General features: G+C 39.8%; 1 protein-coding gene across 2 annotated transcripts in view; it reads right to left on the bottom strand.

The window, feature by feature from the left end:
* Nucleotides 1-673: 673 nt before the first annotated feature.
* MAMDC2 (MAM domain containing 2) overlaps nucleotides 674-23,702 on the bottom strand; it is a 64,042-nt gene continuing 41,013 nt past the window's right edge. Inside the window, exons 8-14 of one of the 2 annotated variants that reach the window (XM_030005668.1) lie at nucleotides 22,026-22,172; nucleotides 20,909-21,174; nucleotides 9,960-10,053; nucleotides 8,129-8,281; nucleotides 3,075-3,331; nucleotides 1,917-2,001; nucleotides 674-1,630 (exon numbers count right to left, since the gene is read on the bottom strand). In XM_030005668.1, coding sequence (XP_029861528.1) covers nucleotides 1,569-1,630; nucleotides 1,917-2,001; nucleotides 3,075-3,331; nucleotides 8,129-8,281; nucleotides 9,960-10,053; nucleotides 20,909-21,174; nucleotides 22,026-22,172 — 1,064 coding nt within the window. In that variant the 3' untranslated portion in view covers nucleotides 674-1,568. Of the gene's footprint in view, nucleotides 1,631-1,916; nucleotides 2,002-3,074; nucleotides 3,332-8,128; nucleotides 8,282-9,959; nucleotides 10,054-20,908; nucleotides 21,175-22,025; nucleotides 22,173-23,702 lie in introns of those variants that run through there. The other variant, XM_030005669.2, reaches the window with a different exon arrangement.

The following is a 23,702-nucleotide window of genomic DNA, read 5'->3' as shown; positions in this document are numbered from 1 at the left end:
TTTGCTTATGTTCTTATTAATAATTTGATCTGAATGGTGATACCAAAGCATACGCTTTACAGATTGTGACTCTTAGGCAACAGTCCATTGTTTCTGGTTGCTTTCGTTTTCAGAATAACAGCAAGAGTGATATGTTCAGAACCAGCTGCCAATGGGGACTGTAGGTAGCTAGGATAGACAGTTAAGATGTCAATTCCTTTTTGCACTTCCTCAGTCTCTAGGAAATAATAAACTGCTTCCATCTGTGTGGTCAAACAAACACGTTAGTACTGAATGTATTTAACTGAACAAGCTCTTCAATTGTTTGTGTCATCAAAATGAAAACTTACTAAAGATGCAAGCGGCTAGATTGTCCCAGGTGCTGTTGATCCTTATAGGCCATTAGGAAAAATGTGTACTTGTTCTGAAAGGAGAAGAGGCTATTCCCCCTTTTCAGGGCTCACATCTTGCAGCAACATCTTGAATGTGGTGGCTGTTAAGAATAATTTCTATGGCTCAATACAGGAACTTCTTGCAGCAGATCAGATGATTGCTTTTTGTCAGCTATCTTAGGTGATGTGACCCACAGATTTCATTCTCTTCATATACAAAATACTGAATTCAGGGTACTATATTAGGTTCAGTTGTTTCTCATTACACCAGTAACTATAAAGTCTAGAGCAGAACAATAAGATGATTTTCAAAGTTACATTTTATTAGGAAGTTACCATCATTTCAAAACAAAACCTTACACACAAACACATAAAATCTTAAAAATTAACAAGTTGTGTGAATTCAGTTTCCTATTAATATAGGTGCAAGGCATCTGTAGTTGGGTAAAGTGTAAGTACATTCCTTGTGAGTGTACAAATTGATTAAAAAAAATCCCCAAGACTTGTAAGCCAGAAAACATACGGCTTTGAAGCATTTCATTTAATACAGTCCAAAATGTCAGCAGCTTACACTGAATTATACTGGAACTCTAAAAGTGAGTTTGTTATTGGCAAGGATGACAAATATATTTGTTATAGTAAATGAATACAAAACCACAAAAAATTGCCAGCAGAGTGTTAAGAGTTTCCCAGAGAGATTTGTCAAGAATAATTGCACTTAACCTGTAGGCTATTACTAGTAGCTAATACTATTTTCTTTATTATTTCAAAATATTTATAATTTCCTTAACAAAAATCCATTCTGTACCCAACACAAAACATTCACTGAATGCAGATTTAAGATAACACAATATTGGATTTTAATTGTGCACCCTTACTTTCCTCTTTTTAACTATATACCAGAAAGGTTAAAAAAAAAAAAAAAAAAGAAAGCATTAAAATGACTGATCTGTGCAAAATGGGAAGCCTTTATATAATAACTGATATATCATGCAAAAGAGAAAAAAAAGTCTAAGAAGCCCTGAGTCGATAATTTCATTGCAAAGGCAAGGAACATGAGTGCTCTGAGTTCTTCCTATATATCGGTGCATATTCAAACCAGTCCAGTATTTACTTAAAAAATATTTTAAAATAGGCAGTTTGTGCAGTTTCTCACACAAATCTTCTACGCACTTCATTCCTTTCAGCAGACTGTATTTAATACTCAATTTCGTTTAAGCTGTCAGGATAGCCTGATGAGAATTGAATTTCTTCCACTTCTAGAATACAAAGAAGGGGGAAATACTGTAATTATTTGTATTTTTATCATACAAAAGAATGCAGAAGACAGAATGTAATTACCATGCTGGATTTAAATGGGACCACCACAGCATCTTTACTAGTCCAGATTCTGAGCATGGTCTCGCATCTTATTAGAACACAAAAATTCTGCACTAACCAAGCAGCATGATACTAAATTCAGATCCATTCAGTGGGGATTCAAGGGAAGAAGTTATCACCTACGTCATTACTAAAAGCACTGTGAATTGCTAGGCTTAAACTTACCTAAACAGGGTCCTGCCTGGAACAGAATATCATCAATAGCAGTGTCACTTCTCATTGACACACCACGGATTGCCTCAAAAATAATCTGTAAAGGTAAAACACAGCTTTTCATGAATCCCACAGGAGGAAGGACTAAAAAAATGTAATACCCATGCAGTCTATTCAAGGATCTAGTGTGTCCTGAAAGCCTGCTTCTTGGAAAGAAACTTCTATGCTCCATCAGTGGACTGATTGCCCTGGTCAGAGAATTTGGGTATGTGCTATGCCAAAGGAAGCAAATCTGTTCTCACAATTTGTTAAGAAATTGCTGTGTGTTATAGACCACTGATAAATTTTCTCTAGTGATGTGACATTTCCATCTTGTTTTTCAGCCCAAACGTGTCGTGGTGTGTTGCCCAAATGCAAGCAAGACTTGAGGGGGAAAAAAGGCATTACAATATTATGTTATGGTCTTACTGATGAAGCTAAACTTGCTTTTCAGTAAAAGGTTTCCCTCCCACCCCCCCCCCCCCCCCCAATTAATTTTCAGGCTCTTAAGGCAAAGTTATTTAAAAAACCCACACAACAGCTTTCGTTAGTGATGTGTGCAGTTTTGTGCCCAGTGCTGTTTCAGTCAATAGCAATTTCAGCTTCCTCTTTGACAGAGAAACTGAAGCAGGCTTTATCTCTGGCAATACTGAAATGATGGCACTGTTGAAACCAAAGGCAGAGTTCTGGCTTTGCATCATTCCTTGCCTTTGGTGCCACCTCAGAAAGACTATCCTGCAAGAAGCAGCTGTTTTATCACAGCTTAGTGGTTACATCAAATCTAGACAGGGCTTTAGACAGCTGAAAGAAAAGAAATTGCACAAGTGATCTAAATAAAAATTACCACTACTGACAAGAAATGATGGGAAAACAGCATTTAAATACTTTTTTAAAAATTTTGAAGTAATGAACTATTTTCATACTTGCAACCTATTAATGTCTTTAATAATTCCCTCCCTACCTTCATTTGTAAGAAATTACATGTTACTTCAGCTTGTTCAGGTGTCCATTAAATGCTCTCTACCTTTTAACATTTTAATTTTTTTTTTTTTATACAACCCAAAACGTGGATTCTAGCACGTAGTTCAGTTCAATATTCCATTTTGACTGATTTTGTTTGTTTTTTCTTACCTGGTAGTTTCTATCGCTTTCATATTCTATCAGTCCCCTTAACCATGAGATGCTTTGTTCCCCTGTCCTCCTCCACAAAGGAATCTCTTCATCATCACCTTCCTTTTTGAGATAAACACTTAATAATCCAGTCCCAGCTCCATACATGTGATAGAAAAATGTCAAGCACTGTTTTCCAGTTCCTCTTAGTGGTCTTGAAACTAGGTATGCTCTCTGTCCGTAGACCATGTTGGATGCCTCTATATACATGTAGTATCCTTAAAAAGATATACAAGCAAATATTAACAAAGTAGAATACATTCTCTCAGCATGTTCATTATGGTCAACATGCTCATTATATAAAAAACTATGATTGAAACTATTTTGATACAGATATTTATGCTGTAGACTCTCGTATTTGTGAACTGTAATATTTGTGATATTGTAATAATTTTGTAGTATAATAATGGTAATATTTGTGAATGCTAATATAAGAACACTTAAAAACTTGTTTATATCTGATGAAATACATAGCAACAGAAAGGAATACAAAATCATAGCTGTTCTTAAATCTGGAATGCACTCTGACAGTGGTCGATTAATTGGAATTCAGAGACAGCTGCACGTACATCTGAGGGTACAGTTTATGCAATGTTTGGAGCTGACGCTATTAACAAAGCAAATGAATTTAAATACCTCTTTTAAATCACATATGACATCAACAATATTTTTCTTTCTGTGATCAAGACGTGAAGACACAAGTGAGGAAAACTAGACTCTCTAGAATCCATGAATGAATGAAAGATTGTCATGAACTCTAATCTGTGGAAAAATTAGTCATTAATTGGTGGCAGGCAAATTACACATCCCCCCACCCCCAATCCATCATTCCGTTATTTCCAGTTGGAGGAAACTGAGGTGTGTCAGAAGACTGAGGAGCATCCCCACCTCATCCCATCTGCTGCTGCATGTGGCAGCTGTTCTGTGTCTTGAGATGTACACTCTGCCAGCAGGCAGCAAACTCAGATTTTGCAGCAGCTCTTCATGCAGTCCCACTGCTCCCTTTTTGTGGTGTTGGAGAAAACAAGTTGCCCTTCTGCCACCACAAGTCCTGGCACTGAGATTGCCCTCGGGGGAGAGGGGATTCCTAATGATCAGTGAGGCAGGAGAAAAGCTGAGAGTGGAAAGAGCAGCCAGTGGATGCTCAGGGTGTCCCTCATGAAAGCCAGAATCCTATTATCGACACAAACCCGTGCTGAAGACATCCCTTCTGACCTGGGTTGTAGTTTGGTGGTGAGCAGCAGTAGAGAGAAAAGGTGAAAAGGAAAATTATGTACAGCTGTAGGTCTGTAAAGAAAAGATAATTTCATACAGTGTGTTGGAGAATTCCCAGGGCTACTTATACGAAACTTAGTGCAAGCCATTGCGGGAATTTTGATGTTCACAATGCTTAAATGTTCCTTGAGTTAAAAATCAAAGCCTACAGCTCATACTACAGTTTAATAAAATAACCTGCCTTTAGTTCTAAGGCCTGAATCATATTATAAACTTGTTGGAAAGACTAGATCAGCTCTTGGTTTTGTGAATTCAAATCTATGCATTTCTCAGCACATCTTGCTGCAAAGAGATATGTGAAATAAGGAATAAACCCTGTTGTCAGAGGCCAGGCTTAAAAGATTCTCTTGCTTCACCAGTTCTAAAGTTGAGCCATCAGCCTCAGATCTCAGAATCAGAAGCCTCAGATCTTAGTGATCTACATAAACTGAAAACAGGTCTAAAGACAGTTTCTGCCTTAGAGATCAAGAAAATTGTGCTAACAGCCCATTCCTGTTCTTGAGTAAGAAACTCTTAAGTGTTGCTTCTACTATAAGGAGATGGTTATTGTCCTTGGAAACACAAGAGCTGGGACATATAAAGTATTTGAAAGAGGAAGAATAAAATATATTATCTAGGGAATAACCAGGGGGGGGGGGGGGGGGGGGGGGGGTATCAAAACAACCTGAATGTTAAATCCTTTTATGGAATTGAGTTTGGTTACCTACCAAAACAACCAGCAACTTTAATGTGATGTAGTCCTTTTGGATTATATTTTGTAGAAAAAGAACGGTCCGCCAGCCAATACAGAGATGGTGTACAGATGCTCCTCCAAGAGTCTCACCCGCATTTCAAAATAAAAATTCTCAAATGAACTTTAAAAACTGTTAGGAAAAATTCTCACTTATTTTAAAGCTGGTGGTCACATGTCTAGCTGATGCAGAAGAACTGGAGAGCATGGGTAACAAAGACTTACAGACAGTACGTCATCTAATTCACTCTAATGTCATCTAATTTTTAAATTGAAAAGGGACAAAAATTTCAATATTCCCCTTTGAAAGTCATTCCACAGTACAAATGTATCATTATTGGGAAAATGTTCTTGATTTGTAGATAGCCTACATTTTCCAGTTAGATAACTTAGCCAATAGATCTGGTCAGAATATGGTCAGATTTGTAAGTAATGTTTCTAGGTTTTATTTCATAACACATAAGAGAAGTTTCAAGCTTTAAAACTTACTTATCTCTGAAGGCTATTCATGTTTCTACCCAGAATCAGTACTGTTTAGAATTAACAATGGAAGAACATAATTTCTTGGTGATCTGAAATTTCAAGCCAAAGAGAAACACTCCCATCTGCATTCTCAATTCCACATGTAGGATATTGGCCATACAGTCCCCCACACCACGAATTTTCGTGTCTCTAGTCAATTTCCATACCTTGCTGAAGATGCAGCTATTACAGAAATTTTACTAAGAGATAGGGAAGGGAAATTTTGCTGAACATGCACAAAGCCATCTTTTTAGATAAAGAGATCAGAAACAAGACAAAACATTTGTTATTTTATTAACTAGAAGCATTTGTTATTTTGTTAACTAGAAACAAAAGGGTTTTCCAGAGTCACTTGAATTCAAGTTTGCATAGAGCAAGACTTCATATGCACAGCTGAAATAACTATGCTTGATGATGCTTAATGTGGTTTACACTCAATCACAGCTGACAGAATAATAATAGCTTTTGGTGAGCCTTTTGAGGAGGCCAACTGCTTTTGTAATCCAGTTAAAATTTTTAACAGACTGGATAGATGGCTACTGTGAATAAGCCAGCTTGTCTGCCACTGACTTTATAACTTGTTGAATGAATGCTAACCACTGTGAAGGAGGGCAAATCCAAAGGCCCCAAAAACCTTCTTAGACCTATGTAAGCATTTAAAGTTCACAAGCCTTAGGGCAGTTTCATCCATTATGCTAACTCAGTGGAGTTGTTACTGAGGTCTTCTGCAGGAACACGAGCACCCAACGCAGTGATGCACTTTGTCATTTCCAAAAGTCAACAGGTACTGCCCCTGGTGTGGGGGCTATTCTGATGCAGTTTTCTCTGCGTTCGCTCATGCTAATGGGGGCCCCACTTGCCTAAATACTTTATATTACACCAATGAGGTTATGGAGGAGATTTTCAAGATAAAAGGTCTGTTGGACCTCTTTTATTATCCATGTTTTCTTCTAAGTTTGAACAGGAAGGTGTTCATGCAAGAAGAGATCCCAACCACTTGTTCACCTTTTAGTTTCACAGAATATTCCCATAACCTAGGGGTTTGGAAGAAGGCTTTTCCACGAGGTCTGGAGAGTCACTGTATTGGGTTTGTGTGGCAAGATTTTGGTAGCGGCGGGGGTTACAGGGGTGTCTTCTGTGAGAAGACACCAGAAACTTCCCCATGTCTGACAGAGCCAAGGCCAGCCGGCTCCAAGATGGACCCGCCGCCAGCCAAGGCTGAGCCCATCAGCAATAGTGGTAGTGCCTCTGGGATAACATATTTAAGAAGGGAAAAAAAAGTGGCGGCACAGAAACTGCAGCTGGAGAGAGGAGTGAGAACATGTAAGAGAAACAGCCCTGCAGACCCCCAGGTCAGTGAAGAAGGAGGGGGAGGAGGTGCTCCAGGCGCCGGAGCAGAGATTCCCCTGCAGCCCGTGGTGAAGACCATGGTGAGGCAGGCTGTTCCCCTGCAGTCCATGGAGGTCCACGGTGGAGCAGATATCCACCTGCAGCCCGTGGAGGACCCCACGCCGGAGCAGATGGGTTCCCGAAGGAGGCTGTGACCCCGTGGGAAGCCCGCGCTGGAGCAGGCTCCTGGCAGGACCTGCGGATCTGTGGAGAGAGGAGCCCACGGAGCAGGTTTTCTGGCAGGACTTGTGACCCCGTGGGGGACCCACGCTGGAGCAGTGTGCTCCTGAAGGACTGCACACCGTGGAAAGGACCCATGCTGGAGCAGTTCATGAAGAACTGCAGCCCGTGGGAAGGACCCACGTTGGAGAAGTTTGTGGAGGACTGTCTCCCGTGGGCGGGACCCCATGCTGGAGCAGAGGAAGAGTGTGATGAGTCCTGCCCCTGAGGAGGATGAAGCGGCAGAAAATAACGTGTGATGAACTGACCGTAAACCCCATTCACCGTCCCCCTGTGCCGCTGGGGGGGTTGGTAGAGAATCCAGGAGTGAAGCTGTGCCCGGGAAGAAGGGAGGGGTGGAGGGAAGGTGTTCTGAGATTTGGTTTTATTTCTCATTACCCTGCTCTGGTTGATTTGTAATAAAGTGAGTTAATTTTCCCCAAGTTGAGTCTGTTTTGCCCATGGTGGTAATTGGTGAGTGATCTCTCCTGTCCTTATCTCGACCCACAAGCTCTTTGTTATATTTTCTCTCCCCTGTCCAGCTGAGGGGAGGGGGAGTGATAGAATGGCTTTGGTGAGCACCTGCCGTACAGCCAGAGTTTACCCACCACAGTCATCCTGTCCTTTTTTCTCCCAAAGGAAAGGTCTACTTTAGGACACAAAGACCGAATTACGCACTTGGTCTGCAGGTAATTCAGATTAAACATCACATTCTCAAAACCATCTGTGGGTCCCTAAGAAACATGTTTACTTCGTTTGATTAATAACTGTTCTGAACAGAAAAGTAAAAACTTGGTCTGTGTTCTAGGTTATCATTTCAAAGTATTTTTTATTAACTATCGATCTCTGTTCTGAAAGTTCAATGTGGAGCTTAACTCACCTACCCCAGTAGTGTGGTCTCCTTTCGGTCCGGTGTAAGAAGTGGGAGTTGGACCCCTCCTTCTGTGCCAACTCCCACGACCTCTCTTCTTCTGGGTAAACACACACTCATCTTTTTCAAAAGTACACTCTCCAGGATTGGGCAGCAATAGATCTGTAAGGAGAGGACACTGTTTAAAACTGCAAATATATTAGACAGGTACAGGGAGAGATTACACAAGGTATGTATTGCATTCACTCACCTGCTGAAACCACATAGCTATCTAGCAATACTTACAGTAGTCATAAGCTTATAAAAGCTAGCTTCAAACTGATGTACAAAATTTAATTTCATTTTCTTCACAGCTTTGGGGAAATCTGTGCCCTAGTCTGGCTCACTAACATATACTAATATTCTTTAAAGCATCTCGTGCAGTTTATTATCTCATCATAGCTCTTACTCTGTCCACAATGGGCTCTGCCAGTGTAATTTTCTTCACTACTGTGGCACCTCAAGCAGTTTAATGAGCTCCAGCATGTACAACATGCATATTAAATGAGTATTGTCAAAGATTGGCATTTCTGTAATCTGAAATCAAACGCCACATTTAGCTCTCCTATGTTGCCTTGGCACCAGATTCTAATACTGCATACAACAGACCACAGAGCTGCAATCACTAGAGTATTTTCATTATTTCAATTCTATTAGATGATGCAGAAGACAGAAAGTTGACAATTCAGCTGCTTGCCAGGAAGCTTCTGTCAGCTCTTCTGCTATAATCTGAATCTGTAGTTCAGAAGCAGACACTCTGAGCTGCTTTCACCTTTTGAAAAGGAGGAAGCCTTGTTGCCTCACATACTCTGGGGCATTTTTCGAGCATTTTTTTGCTGCCATCAGTGACAAGTCCCAGTATGACTATATACCAAAGTGTCAGTTCTGCACCTTTGGTTCCTTTTCAAATTACTTAGGAACTACAGAAAGGCAAAACAGACAATTGTTGGAAATACTTTAGAAAAATGGCATCTTGTTTTATACATGTGACTTCTTTCTGTTCTGTAATGGTTAGCTGCCTGAATGCATGAAATCCAATCAAAAGAGGTCATTAAATAGTTATTATTACATGGAAATATAAATGGTACGGTAGATCAGCCTCATCACCATTTCAAAGGCATGGCTTTATTCCAAAGAAGAATGGGTTTATAGATTGTGCCCATCTCATAAGAATGGTTTCTAAATTAGGATACAATCATTGCACTGTCAAACCTCAAAAAGCCCCAGAAGAGGGAGTTTGGGTGAGTTCAGAGAGGTTAGCCTGTGCATGTCAGAGGGTAAAGTCTCAGTCAAAAACATTCAGTTCCTCTCACTACAGGAGGGAGAGTTAGACTCATTAGTCTTCATCACAGAACTGCAACTCTGATAAGGGACTGTGTCGTTGCCTTGCACAACTGTACTTCTGGACTTAAAAGAATAATGCTGTGTTTTGAAAATATTGCTTTTGGGTCCATTCCTGGTTTCCTAAAAGCCATTTGAAAACTACTTTCCCCTCAGCTGGACTGTTTTGTTTTTTTTAAATTGTAGTTCCTCAAAAGGAATGCTCATCTATATACAACTGCACTGGAGTCAGTGGAGTTAATTAGGAGTTAGCTGGTTCTGCTGTGAACAAAAACTGGCCCTTGCTGTATGTATGCTACTGCAAAGATAGAATTTATGCAATATTTATTGGAAAGAGAAAAGAAAAGAAACCATGGTGGGATGAAGGCAGCTGTAGGATGGGCTTGGAAAATGAAGGTATGTGATGAACTCTTACTAAAAAGGGTAGCAGCTGTTGGACGACAAATATACATGGTCTTACCAGCAGCCTGGCAGCTTCCCAGGCTGAATGATACATCATCCAGTGCTACAAGTCCACAGTCCCAGAAGCTTTTACACCAGCTGACAAAGACAACCTGCAATACATGAAGGAAGTTTCAAGTATCTAACAAAAGCCAGCACTGTGAAGTGTATGGAAATTTAGATTTTTCCACATGCGCTAATAATTTTGACATCTATAGAACAGAAGTGATGAATCCACTTTGTTTTGGCACATACTAACACTGCCAGTGACTGAAATTTCAAATCCAGTGGGGTTTAGATGTATGTTTTCATTCAATAGCAAGTGTTTTCTCACTTTTATAGGCAAATGATGTATCTCAGTATGTAGTTTCCATTTTATTAGGAGAGTGTGTATTTTTTAGTGTATGAGAAAACATGACTCACTGAGGTTGTGGTTTCCCCCCCCCAAAACCAACATGAACAGCTCAAATGTCCTCAGCTATCTTATCCTTACAACCAGGAGGTTTTATCCATGGAAAAATAAATTTGAACGAGTAATGCAGAGTGAAGGCCAAGAGAAATGGCTGTGGCAAAAAAAATGAAGAACAATAGAGATGAGATGAAACTACTGCATAAAATGGAATTATTCAGAAATTACACAAGGCCATGATATCATAGAGCAGGAGGCTAGAAATGCTAAGCATCATTCACAGTGTTCATCTCGGTTTGTGAAGATAAGAATAGCTTCCAAGATGTTTTATTTGACTACACATTAATTCTGCCATGGAAAACACAAGTCACTCATGAGATGACAAAATAAAATGTAAAGAAACTGTAAGAATCCCAGCTGCCTTTCTCCCAAGGCTGACAGAGGTATGTTCGAATTACAGAAGACACAGTAAGGTTTATTTTGTGAAAATACTGCTGGCAGTCTTCTTTGCCTAACTACTGCAAACTATCTGTCTGACCATTGGGGTTATGACCAAAATTTGGGAGGAGCTTTTCAAAACAATTCCTTTGTGATGAGGTCTGAGCTAGTGACCAGAGACGATGAGTGCCACTTCTAACAGTTTAATATTCTGGAACAACTGTAAACACCTCAGTTACATATTTGAGGTTAAATGCTGACTGACAGTTTCATGTGGATACAAAAAGGTTGTTAAAAGTCGTGCATGCATTATTAATATGTCCTCTTTTAACAGGCTCGGTAACATCTTCAATATGGTCATTATACTGGATTTTGCTAGATTGCTTTGCTCTGTAGTAGTTTTTTACCCATCTGCTTATAAAACAGCCTGAGATGTAACTACACTTAAACCTTTGAGGAATGTATGGGTTATGCTGCTCAAGATGGAGCAATTTTCAAAACCATTTTCCATTCAGTGCTACCAATCCTGGTAATAGTGATTATCTGTCTTGTAAACTGTTACAGGTATGGACTTGAGGAGTGCCCCTGCGCAGCGTGCACAACTGCTCAGTGTATCATGGCCAAAAACTCGCCTTTTTTTTTTTTTTTTTTTTTTTTCTGTAGAGCTGCTCTCTTAGCCTTAAGGCTTAACATGACAAAAATTGTTTCCTACTTTGTAAGTTCATTCTCAAGAAACAGGCGCAATCTATTAAAAAATGGTAGCATCTCTTGGAATAAAGCATACAATAAATACTGACGTTGGGTGGACGTCATTCACCAGACTTTTAATAAATGCATTCTGGTGAACATTTGTAATAAACTAAAGACATATTATAGTCCGAAACCCAAGAATCTTCAGAAAACCACACATGAAAGGGTGAGGTCAGTCCTCGTTCTGTGAAACAACATTTCCACACTGTGGAATCATGTTGTAAGTGATGTTTTCCTATTGACATCACTGGGAGCAGGATCAAGTTCTTTATTCTTAAATTGCAATAATTTGTTCCATACAAGGTATGTAATTACCCATTGGATCCTGCAGAAAGCCCTCTATTTCAAAAGCATCGCAACAATAACTCTTGGTCTCTCAAAGACCATTGAACCAGTCGCCTTTGTACAATCAAAGGATTGATCTCTTTTGGTGACACTTGCAAACTTGTTCAGCTTTGTCATCTGTAGCTTTAGCATTACTAATTCTCCACTTGCTTTTTGTGGCATTGAGTGACATGCTGCCATGAGCAGCCTTTATAATTGCACGGGCGTGGGGGAGCTCATGCTTGGGAATTTGGAGTTTCCAGTATTAGCTATAGCAAATGTACTGAAATAGTTCATTGTCCCCTTGGCTTATTTTGTTGCTATATTCTTGATTTAGTTTTAAGCAACAGGGTAGAAGATATTTTTATTCACAGGTCAAATTTATTCACTCTTCTTTTTGTCCTAAATGTCCCTTTTTTGTCATAAAGGGAGATCTTTGACTATTTGAACTTTACCTACCAAAATTGTATCAATTTGGATTTACTCAGCTACTCATCTTCACCCTATGTCATCTCTCTGAATCCTTTCTACAGTCTCGACAGGACTAATCTCATGATGCTTTACATTTGTTCTTGTTTTGAATTAAAGTATTTCCTAGGTCAATTCTTCCAAAAGAAATTTTTATGAAGTTATCTCATGCCTTGGAGAAGAGAATAGGGCGATCTTTCTGCTCAGCTCACACTTTCTTCATAAAACATGAAGAACATACTAATTGTTTTAAACTAGTGTCGTGGTTTCAGCCCAGCCGGTAACAAAGGACCACGCAGCCGCTCGCTCACTCCTCCCGCCCCCTCCGGTGGGATAGGGGGGAGACGGAGGAGAGAAAAGAAAAAAACTGGAACCTCGAGGGTTGGGATAAGGGCAGTTTACTGGGACAACACAAAAAAAGTTACAACAACAACGACGGTACTAATGAAAGAGTATACAGAAAAGAGTGATGCACAGTGCAACTGCTCACCACCCGGGACCCGACGCTCCGCCACTTCCCCCACCGAAAGTCGAGAGAGAGCAGGAGAGCCCTCCCGCCCGGCCCACTCCCCATTTATATACTGGGCATGATGTCACATGGTATGGAATAGCTCCTTGGCTAGTTCAGGTCAGCTGCCCCGGCTATGCCCCCCCACCTCCCAGGTTCCTGTAAAAATTAACTCTATCCCAGCTGAACCCAGGACAACTAGGTAACAAATCTTCCTGGACTTGCATGCTATCTTGGAGGCTAAATTAAAACCATTATCAAATGCAGGCAGTTGTTGCCTGTGTTACTGCAAAATAAAACATATTTTCCTCTCACGTCTCTTTTTGTTCCAATAACAGAACACAGCCAGGGCATTAGTTTCCTTCCAAACCATTGCCCTGATTTCTGGAAGCTGGTTTGTTTCTTTTCCAGTGCTTAATCAATGTTCCTGCAGCCTCAAAGTATCAATAATCAGTTCTTAGCAAGTATCCTGGATGATATCAATAATGAGCAACACCAAAGGAGAACAGCTGGTAGAGCAAGCAGGGTTTGACTTCTCCCAGGACACACTGTTGGGCTGTGCTGCAGACACTGAGTGAGGTAGAAGGGACTTCTCATCCTTAGCGCTCTGCATCTCTACAAATGAGTTAAAATGTATGCATATGAAGTTTACCTGCTTTTGGAGGAGAAAAAAGAGTAGGACATGCAGTAGGGTACCTCCAGTGTAAGGAAGAACTAATAGGGAAACTTGTAAAAGGAGGTTTGGTAGGAGCTGGACTGAGAACAGGAGACAAGGAGAGAAGATGCCCCCAGATCCCTGTGGATTCTGTGTATTTTCTTTTCTACTTGTTTATCCCAGAAAGTATAGCTCTTGCTCAATTAGAGAGCCAGACCAACTAAACAAAAGAAAAACTGTGACAGCAGCCAGATCTGGTGACTTAAAAGCAAGCTATGCCTCTGCAGCAAAGTAATTCACCCAATTCCATCCTAGTGAATATTCCTAGGTTTAAACTACATACTATATATTGGTGTAGACACAAAACTCAGTCTGTTGCTTACACACGCATATTTTGGTTCAATGTCTTAAAGGAGAAAGGCAGTTATACTGGAGTTTGAGGTGGGTTTTTTGTGAGAAGCAACTGCTGTAGCTTCCATACAGTGACACAAAACTCAGTATTATGAAATCCAAAGGTAATTCCAGCACCAGAAACAAAAGTGTGACATGACACAAAGAAGCAGTCAAGATGTTTTCACAAAGCCGGGAGCCTGACTTTTCAGTCAGTTACACTAGTACACAGCCATATAAGCGGGTAAGCCAGTGACTCATCACCAGCACAGGGAATGGGAGAACCACTCTGTCCCAGGGCTATTCAATACAAATGTTATCAGTGTAGACCAAATTACTTTTATCTAGCTTAATTAAAGTAGATTTTAAATGGCTTGGTTTTCTTTGGCTTAAACAGTCAGAAACTCATTTATCAAGAATGCAAGTAAGCTATTAAGCCAAAATTAGAATGCCTGCAAGCTTCTGTCATTTAAAATAAATTAATTTAAAATGGCACTCGCCAGGCAAGTTCAATTTCTTGCCATGTAAATACAACGAGCTTCTGCAGGAAAAATAACGGATTATGAAATCTTCTACATAGATAATTGGATAACATTGGTAATAAGCTTGTGACATTTGAACAAGTATTTTTTAAAATCTTTCCTGTCCAAGGGTAAATGGGTTGCAGAAACAAACAATGAAAGAGAAACATAAAGCTAACAGAACAACCTAGGGCCACAGGCTGTTAATGCTACATCTGTACTCACTAGATTGCACGGTCTAGTAGAGAATACTGCCTGTACAGAAATGTATACAGGACACCGATATCCTCAGCTGTCCCCCAGGGCCCTCCTAGATTTCCAGAAATCTGCTATTATGGCTCGATCTTCTTTTCAGTGAAACAGTTTCCTTGGCTCTTTTTATAAGAGGGAAAGGTTCTTGCCTTTAGACTTAGGAGACTTGTCAGATGATGTGGCATTGTAATATCACAATATTAAGTACCCAGAACAAAAACTAAGCAAAAAAAGGAAGTGTCAGTTAAATATCACTGATACCAAAATGAGGTATGTAATATTTCATGCAAGTTATCTCCTTGCTTAGCTACTGTGAAGATGCAGGCCACTTAAGTCACACTTTCTAACCTGAACAATTTTTAGTTTCCAGTATGTTGTTTCCATAACAGTATATCAACCACCACAATACAGTGGCGTTCACATTTTGCAAGCACTAATCCTACTATTTTCAGACCCTAACCTTCTTATTGTAAATTGGCATTTCCAGTGGCTGTTCTTTAAGAAGTTTCTTGTTTTAGAGCTGAGAGACGGAAGGACAGAAGGGCCATACTATAAAACTGCAGCCCATTCCAACCTCTTTAGGTTGCATACCTTATCGTGGGAAGACTGATCAAGGTCATGTCAGAACAGTACCAAAAAGCTCCTTTATTTGACACAAGTGAGGGTTTCTCAGAGGAGGAGGAGGGGATGAGGACTAGGACGTCTCCTCTCCTCCACTTGGTATCTGAGTGGAGAACTGTCCCCTTTATACTTGGTCGCAGGGATCTAGGACTTCATCATATATCCAAGATTGCTTTAGTCATTTACCTACGACTTCAGTGGACAAGCAGGAGACAAATTTCTCAGCAGCAAAGACAAATGCTAGAATAATTTAATATTGAGCATCATCACAGTGATGATGTGAGAACAAAGGTCCAAAGACACTCCTCCCAAGCCCTAGGAAGGCAGAGGGGTAATAATGGATGTTTAGGGACAGCAGTACAAGAAACAAATCAACCATAAAGCTATTTGTGCCATTATATTATGTTCAGCCCCCAGAGAGTTGAAGAACTTGCTGAACTGGAGGTCACACCTGTACCACTGTGTTTATGGTCACTGTGAGGTCTGTTTTCCATGAATTTGCCTAATCCCTTTTTATGTGTATGTATACTATTAGCTTCCACAGCATCCTGCAGCAAAGGATTTCAGTGTTTAGTCATTCCCAAGAAAGTCCTCCCTTTTGTTTGTTTTAAAACATGTAAATATTGAAGTGCAACACTCACTCATTTGATTCTGCTTTCTCACAACTGCAACTAAAATTAGTTACAGAGGATGGGTGAAAACAAACAGAGGAACTCAAGGAGAGTGAGGAAAAAAAAAATCAGAGAGGAAGAAAAGTACATTGAAAGAATTAAAACCCAAGAAATGCTGCCACAACGACTCTGATGGAAGTAGGGTGGGCTGTTATGATGTCAGCTACCTTTCCGAGGATTTGTTTTTGAACCCTGGGGAGGTATTCAAGCACTACAGTGCTAGGTAACATTGCAAAAACTTGCATGAATGGATAAAAAACATCAGATGTTTGCTTTTGAAAACCTGAGCTTCAGAATGGTGAAGCAAATCTAGCAGAAATGAACAGAATGGCTGTAAGTAGACCCAACTGCACTCAAACCTTCATTTTAATCTAGGCATTTGAACTTTGCTGTGAAGTTGCATAGAAGAAATATCTTTCCATGGCAGCATATACACACAAACACACACAGAGTATCAAAGTGCAGATACTTGCTCCACGGTGCATGTGAGCATCTCCAGGTTACATATGCCATATGTGAATTTTTCTTTCAGTTAGCTCTGACATTTTTCTGCCATGTATTGGCCTGCAAGATCAGTTTCAGTACTTTCAATCAGATCAAAAGAATCCACATATTTCAGACTCAGATTTTTATGCTGCCCTTTAAGAGGCTTATACAACAAAGCATGAAGGGTTTCATTTATTTTTAAAAATGTTAGGAGGTGTTTTTTTTATTTCTACCTTCCCACATTTATTCCCCAGGCACTACAGAGTATAAAAACAATACTGTATGTGTATAGGATCATAGGTACTTACACTATCTAAAAGAGAGAGTGCCTCAAGTACAAATTGAGAAATCAGGATTTTAAATTTCCTGCCTTCTTGCTAGCATTATATAGCATATGTATTTGCAGTATGTACACAAATATACATATATATATATATGTATAAACATTTATGACTTGCTTAGCTGGATCATACCCACCTAACCTTTTCAACATGGTATTTTCAAAGTGTCATATTAAAGCCTGTTGGCCAGCTTCATGTTTCCTGCTCATAGAACTCAAGCCAACGATCCATGCCAGACTGCAGTTAGCTAATTCAAAAAGAACTTGCAAAAACCATTACACAAACCAAGAGATGAAAATCTGAGCCTTTTTATTGTCCTGATGCAAACAAATATGTTACCAAAATTAAAACACATCAGACAGATTTTGTATTGTTTTCAAAGCCTTGGGAGTAGGATTCATAGTAGAAGAAAGATGAAGGACATAGGTAATCAGGTATTTTAGAACAATTGTTTTCTGGCTGCAAAATCATTATGACCTTCAGGACTCCCTGGCCAAAGCAGCATTACACCTGCCTTACTGACTTCACTAGCCATTAAGGAACTGGCAGGAGACTGTTTACTGTTTCCACAGGCGCTGACCCTATCTACAAGTACACTGAGTCACCAAGAAGTTGATCAACCAAACTACTGTGCATGCCTACAGCTTCTTATCATCCAAGTCTAGACATAGTGCATCTCAGAAGACAATACAATGGGCACATCAGCCACCACATCTGTATTAGAGGAAAGGTGGTAGCCCTACCTTATTTTGAGACCACCTCACTCCATTAAAAAACTGTTTTTCACTTGCTTGTAACACTGCCAAGACACAATGATTTCAGCTCAGACTTTCCATGCTGGGTCCTTGCTTCGGGCTTGTTTTGGAAGATTTAAGCCAAAACAGTTCCATCATTTCCGAGAACAAGGCTAGGAAAAAAGGTTTTATTTTGCCCCTATTTAAAAAATTCTTTGAAAAGCTTGGGCACTCCTAGGCTTTGGAGTAGGAACATGAAAAGTGTCAGGGTTTGGTCTTTGTGCCAGAACTGTGCTTTCTGTCAAGTTATTAGTTTTTGAAAACCTAAAATTTGTAAGAACTCAGACAAGCAGGGCAAACAGTCTGGGACATGGACAGGATTAGAAGGAAAAAAATTGGACTGTCCACAGCTGAGGAGTAAGATAGGGAATGGGGCGGGGGGGATGACAGGGGAGGGGGGGGGGGGTGCGGAATTGCTGCCTACAGGGCAGGATAGATAAGACAAAGATGCATCAGTGAGGAGGCAAAAGACACAAGGACAGCTTGGAGGAGACAGGACAAGAAAGGTCAAGCTTCAGCGAGGTTGTTTCTCTCATGTTTCTTTATACTGCCTCTCCCTCCAGAGACTGAAGTGTAATCCCTGACTTGCTGGTTCCCACCACTCCTTGCTGTCAGGCGAAACATGCTCTGATGCACTTCTATCTCTGGCCTACAATGAAGACAGCTGCTGAAATGAGTGTTCCTTGTCAGCTATTCCACTAGGTCCTAGGCAGACACATCTTTACAGATAACTAACCCAAGTGTTTATACAATGCTTTATACACAATGCTCCTTTATTTCCTTCTGTTGGCTTGGAAAAGGAGAAACAAATAAAATAAAGCACGAAAGGACCTTTTAAATTATTAAGGCTAAAGAGTTGGGCATGAGATTGCAAGGAAAAGCCAGAATTGGGTTCACTGTTCAACTTCATTCAAGCCTGCCTGTGAATATTACAAGCAGACATCTGGTAACTACACCAGTTTTTCACCCTTGCCTTATGGCAAGCAGACACACTCTTAAACTTTGGCATCATTTGTCTTTCGTATGCTACCTTGTCAACTGTAAACATATCTTGATATACTTTTCCATAATAACATGCTTCAGGACTTCACCCATTGTCTTCCATCTACTATTTGTCTAAGCAAAACTTTATAAACTGATGGTGTATATACACAGCCATCGTGAAAAACATAAAAACGTTATACAAAGTTCAGCACATTATAGCTTGCACATGATTTATTATGTACTAATGGCATCTACTACATATGCAAAACTGCAACTTAATCCCTACTCTAAACCCAATTTAATTTTCCAATCCAGGAAAAAAGACAGTGTGAGACAATAGGTTTAAAACAAGGCTAAGGTAGAACTTCACACCCCACCTCACTGCCAAATACATAGTTATTTGGCTAAGGGGTGTTTGAATTATGATATGCTGAACAGATGCCAAGTTCTCTAAAGCTCAATAAATCTCACTTTTTGTGATATTTGAGAAATGCCTCCTCAACAGAATCATTTTGCAACTTGTTTCCATGGGAAAGTAGGCTTTCCCATCACAAGACCTGAAGGACCCACTGAAGGTTTTTGAGAATTGCCAGAGGCCAACAAACCCTCCTGCTGCAGAGCACAGGGTTTCTTCCCTGCTGCAGACCTTCGGGCTCAGAAGCAGTGAGGATATTCCCTTGACTTCTTTATTTTCCTCTGTGCTGCTTTCCCCATCTGTTACTGCCTACAGACAGACTGGTAACTACAGACATGAAAGCTGCAATTCATGAAAAGATTTCCATCCCAGGCAAGCTTCTTCACAAGTGTTTTAGATAGACTAATTTCTAGGAAAACATAAAAATAGTTCCTCATAAATTCATATTGGAAAAGATTTTCCATGTAAATGTCAGATGCTAAAAAATTTGCCACCTACAAGGCTGTAAACCATTTTTAACAGTCATGCTCAGCTGTCATCACTACTCATACAGTGTATTACGTTACACAATCTATTGAACCTTTTTGGAATTAATGAAGAAATACGTAAACAGGAGATGGCAAAAGTATGTTATAAGCTTGCCTTTTTAACCAATACCTTTTCATGATTTAAAAAAAAGAGAAAAATACTTTTCTGGAAGTATTTTGGGATGATAATATGAGAGACTTTTCTATCATGCACTTGCTGGGCAGTAATAAAATTATTTTTTCTATATCAGTTGAAAGGGAATTAGAAATTCTATTATGTTTAATGCATTAAAAAACATACATAAAAATCACATTAATTTTTTAAGGTATCAGATCTCTGAGAGAAAACACTAGCCAACAATAAGGACTGAAATTCTCAGCGTAAATTTCCCTTTTAACACATTTAGGCACCTTTTTTTCTGGTCAACTTTTTCTTTTACAGTGTATTTACTTCAAAGAAAACCACTTTTTTTTTTTTTTTTTCCAGAAAAGTTAAGCTCAATAACTACTGCCACTTGAAAAATTACTTTATAGTGGGGAAAATGCTTAAGATGTTTGTCTGTAATTTAGAAATACTTGAGTTACAAGACAAGCTTTCGTTCATATGTTCACAGTACTACTGCACTGAAAAAAAGCTGGATTTATCTCAGTGTCATCAGGTAACGATCCATCTGGTCCTCCTTAGATGACCCACAGTTAGTGAAAACCCATTACAGCAATCAGGATAACTGCAGAAGTAGCACCTACACAAATTTGTGTAAAAGTCAGTCTTTGTAAAAAGAGTGGAGCTGAGGAATAACAGCAGCTTGAGGACTTACTCAAGAGGTGATGTGAAATATTTGTTATTCTTATTAACTTGCTGAGATAATGAAGTGACCTGTCCAAACAGACATTGCAAATAGTTCAAGTCCATTCCTCTAAATTACACTGCCTTCTGGTTTCGTATTTTAAGCCAGTGGTTGAGTTTAGGAAAATAGGATCAGCTCCCCATTTTGACCAGAACTTACCAGTACTGACTTTTTAGATTAATTAAAATCTGTAACTGAGTACAGTGATGAGAATCACATAGGAAACAAACAAACAAACAAGACTGACTGTGGAGCCTGCTGAGAAACCAAAACACAACCAGCTCTCATTAGAGCTCCTCAGGTGAAATCTCCACAAATAGTGTGACTACAGTTGAGGACACCAGAGCAACACTGCCCCATTTCTGGTATGAAGCCCCTTTATCGGGGCTCCCATGGGAGCCAGGCTCTGAAGAAATACTCCACTCCCCACTGTACTGCCTGGGGAACTCTGTTTCACTTTGCAGGTATAACTCACTTAGGATTACAGATAACAAAGAACTTTGGAGAGGAAAAGGCAAGGAAAATCTCCATTCAGAATTCAGCAGATTTGAAGAGCTGGCTCTTACCTTACAAGGCATAGGCTTTTTGAAGGAGATTTCAGCTTGAGTCCAAACTCCCTTTGGAGAGTCCAAGACAGACCAGATTTTCTCTTGAACAACATGATTCTCCTCAAAGATATAAACAGCAAGAGTGCCACTCATTTTGAAAAACCCATATAAGGCATAATAAAAACGCAGACAAAACTGCAAGTTTCCTGGCAGGGTCGGGCCATACAGACGTCCAAGGTACCCAGGCTGTGATGTAAACTTTGTGTTCGCCAACAAGTAATAACCTGCAAGACAGTGCAATTATTGAGTACTTCTAATACACAGTTAGCACAGCTGATTTGCTATTAAAGCAGCTTCCATTATTGCATCAGGCTTTAGTTATAAAAACAGTTGCTACTGGCAGGAAACAGATTATCACACTTTGTTTGAAAGGAAACAAGAATTTTTCTAAAAGCTTCCCAGCTACTTCAAGCTAAACTGGCACATGGCTAAGTTACCAGAAATAAGCACTTTTCAAATTTACAATCAAAAATTCTCTGGCCTGCTGGCCTCACTGGAAACCTGGTACCACTCCAAGACTAAAGAATGAAGGATGGGGCACAAGGCCTATTATTGCCTGCACCAAGTGTAAAGAGGTGAGACTTTTGCACCTATGATTAAGAACCATGAATACTCTACACAGAGATGTGTGAGTTTCAGAATTTATTATCAGGCCTTTCACTACACAACATTTCACATTTTTCCCTTAAAAATACCAACTATCGTAATCCTGGAAGAGCTAAGAGCCCACCATTCCTCTATGTTAAAAGCAATGTGTTAAGCTACTATTGTATTTGCTTGCATATTTTTGTGGAATCTTCCCTTCAGTGACTACAGATCAGTATAGTGAAGATACTCTGATTTACAGCCTTGAGTGACTATTCAATAGGTGACTTTCCCCCTTTACATGTGGGGAGGCACAGCCAGAGTCCCAGATAGGACAGAACAGTGTACACTGATTTTTAATGGCAGGGAGTTGCAGTGAGGCAATCTAAACAGTGTGCTGATGACATTATTTAACAGAGTGAACAAGGATACAACAGGTTAACCTTTATATCCAGTTTGACTCTTCTAGTGAAAAGGAATTTTGATTTACCAAATCCCGTAGTGTGATCTCCTGCTCTATACACGTTACGCTTCACTTTCACTCGGCTCCATCCTGGGCCATCTTTGTGATCCTGGTAAAAATTACACAGATCTTCCTCAAAATTGCAACCTGCCTCAGCAGGATTGAAAGGCGGTCCTAAAAGACAGATGAATATGTTCTGTTAGGAAGAGCACAGTATAATAAGCATAGGTATTTGAAGCACAAGGATGCCAAAAAATACTCTATTTCATCTTTCTTTGCAGTACAGAAGATAAGCGTGTGCAAAGATATTACACATACATTCTGCAAAGTCACAATGATATCAAACTATCAATTTTCTGTCACAAGTGGGTGTTATTTTCTTACATTTTTGCTAGAGCTGGGAGGAAACCTCCTTCACAGTGCCTATAAAATATAAATAAGCTACAGATATTAAGAGAAGATTCCTCCTTCAGGACATAATGCACAAAGACATTCACATGATTTGTTTTCACCCTCCTCCTTCATTCAAAAGATATTTGGACAAAATGAGCATGAGTGTGCATGTATGTGCACATGGGTGTGATATTTTCATTTCAGTTTCCAAGGGGATAACCTTCTAACAGCAACATTTAATATTCTTTTAAAGAACATTTTTCAAAAAACCCTTTTGTAGTCATGTATAACGTGTGTGCATATGCATGCCATAAGTGTGTAAGTCAAATAGCTTTTGGTTCATGTACCATCTCATGGCTGCTGACCTCTGGAGCTATGCCTCACTCATTTTAGCACTGCAGCAAAGAAAGCTGAATTGTTTATAGTGAAGTTGATTAAAAGCTAAGCTAAGCTCCCCAGCCCTGCTGATGGCTCCCTCTTGACCTGTGATGTGGAATTCATGGGTCAGGATTTGCCTTAGTCTGAAAAAATCCTGCTGGTGAATGGGTGCTTTTAAGTAAAAAATTTCTACTTCTTCAAAAGCCTCATCAGTCACTCATACCAGGTGCTGGGGGAAGGAGGGGCACAACCCAAAGCCATCATGCAATTTTTGGCTACGTCAGGAGTCAGGACCCTGTGAGCATCACTCTACGGCAGCATGCACAACCCTTCTGCACGGAGGCTAAGAGGGGCTTCCTGGCAAGTGCAGGGACGCAGGTGATCAGCTTCAGGAGAAGGAAAATCTTGGCATTGGAGAGATGCCTGTGGGCTTTTCAGCCTCAAATAAGCCAGATCTAAGCACTGCCCGTGTCTCTTTCTCTGCCTACAGAGAAAAAGGAGGCAGCCCTGGCCTCCCTTCACTGCTTTCCTAGCTAAAGCAAACACAGTTGGAGCAATACCAGGTCCATGCAGCATTAAAGATTCACCCTTTGGTGAGAAAGTTTAATACTCTGGTACCTTTTCCCTCAGTTTGGCTAACATTGAGACCTTTGTTGACACAAACTTCCAGAAAAATAAGGAAAAAACTTAATGCTGTTATATACACTGCTGTGGCTGACTACAAGAATGAAGATCTCTTGCCTTTTAACATCTCTACACAAAACAACTGAAGATGGAAAAAGGACTTAAGTCTGAATGATTAAACAGCTTTGTTGTAGTTCAACAAAATATAAAGCAAATGATTGACATTCATTTCTCAAACAGAAAAAACACCCTGAAACTTCAAAATCACAGTTAATAGGCAAAGCTCTAACTGAACCTATCAAATTTACC

Source organism: Aquila chrysaetos, chromosome Z (genome assembly GCF_900496995.4).
Source record: "Aquila chrysaetos chrysaetos chromosome Z, bAquChr1.4, whole genome shotgun sequence".
Lineage (NCBI taxonomy): Eukaryota > Metazoa > Chordata > Aves > Accipitriformes > Accipitridae > Aquila > Aquila chrysaetos.
Note: the sequence above shows the minus strand (reverse complement) of the source record. Positions and strands in the feature narration are given on the sequence as shown.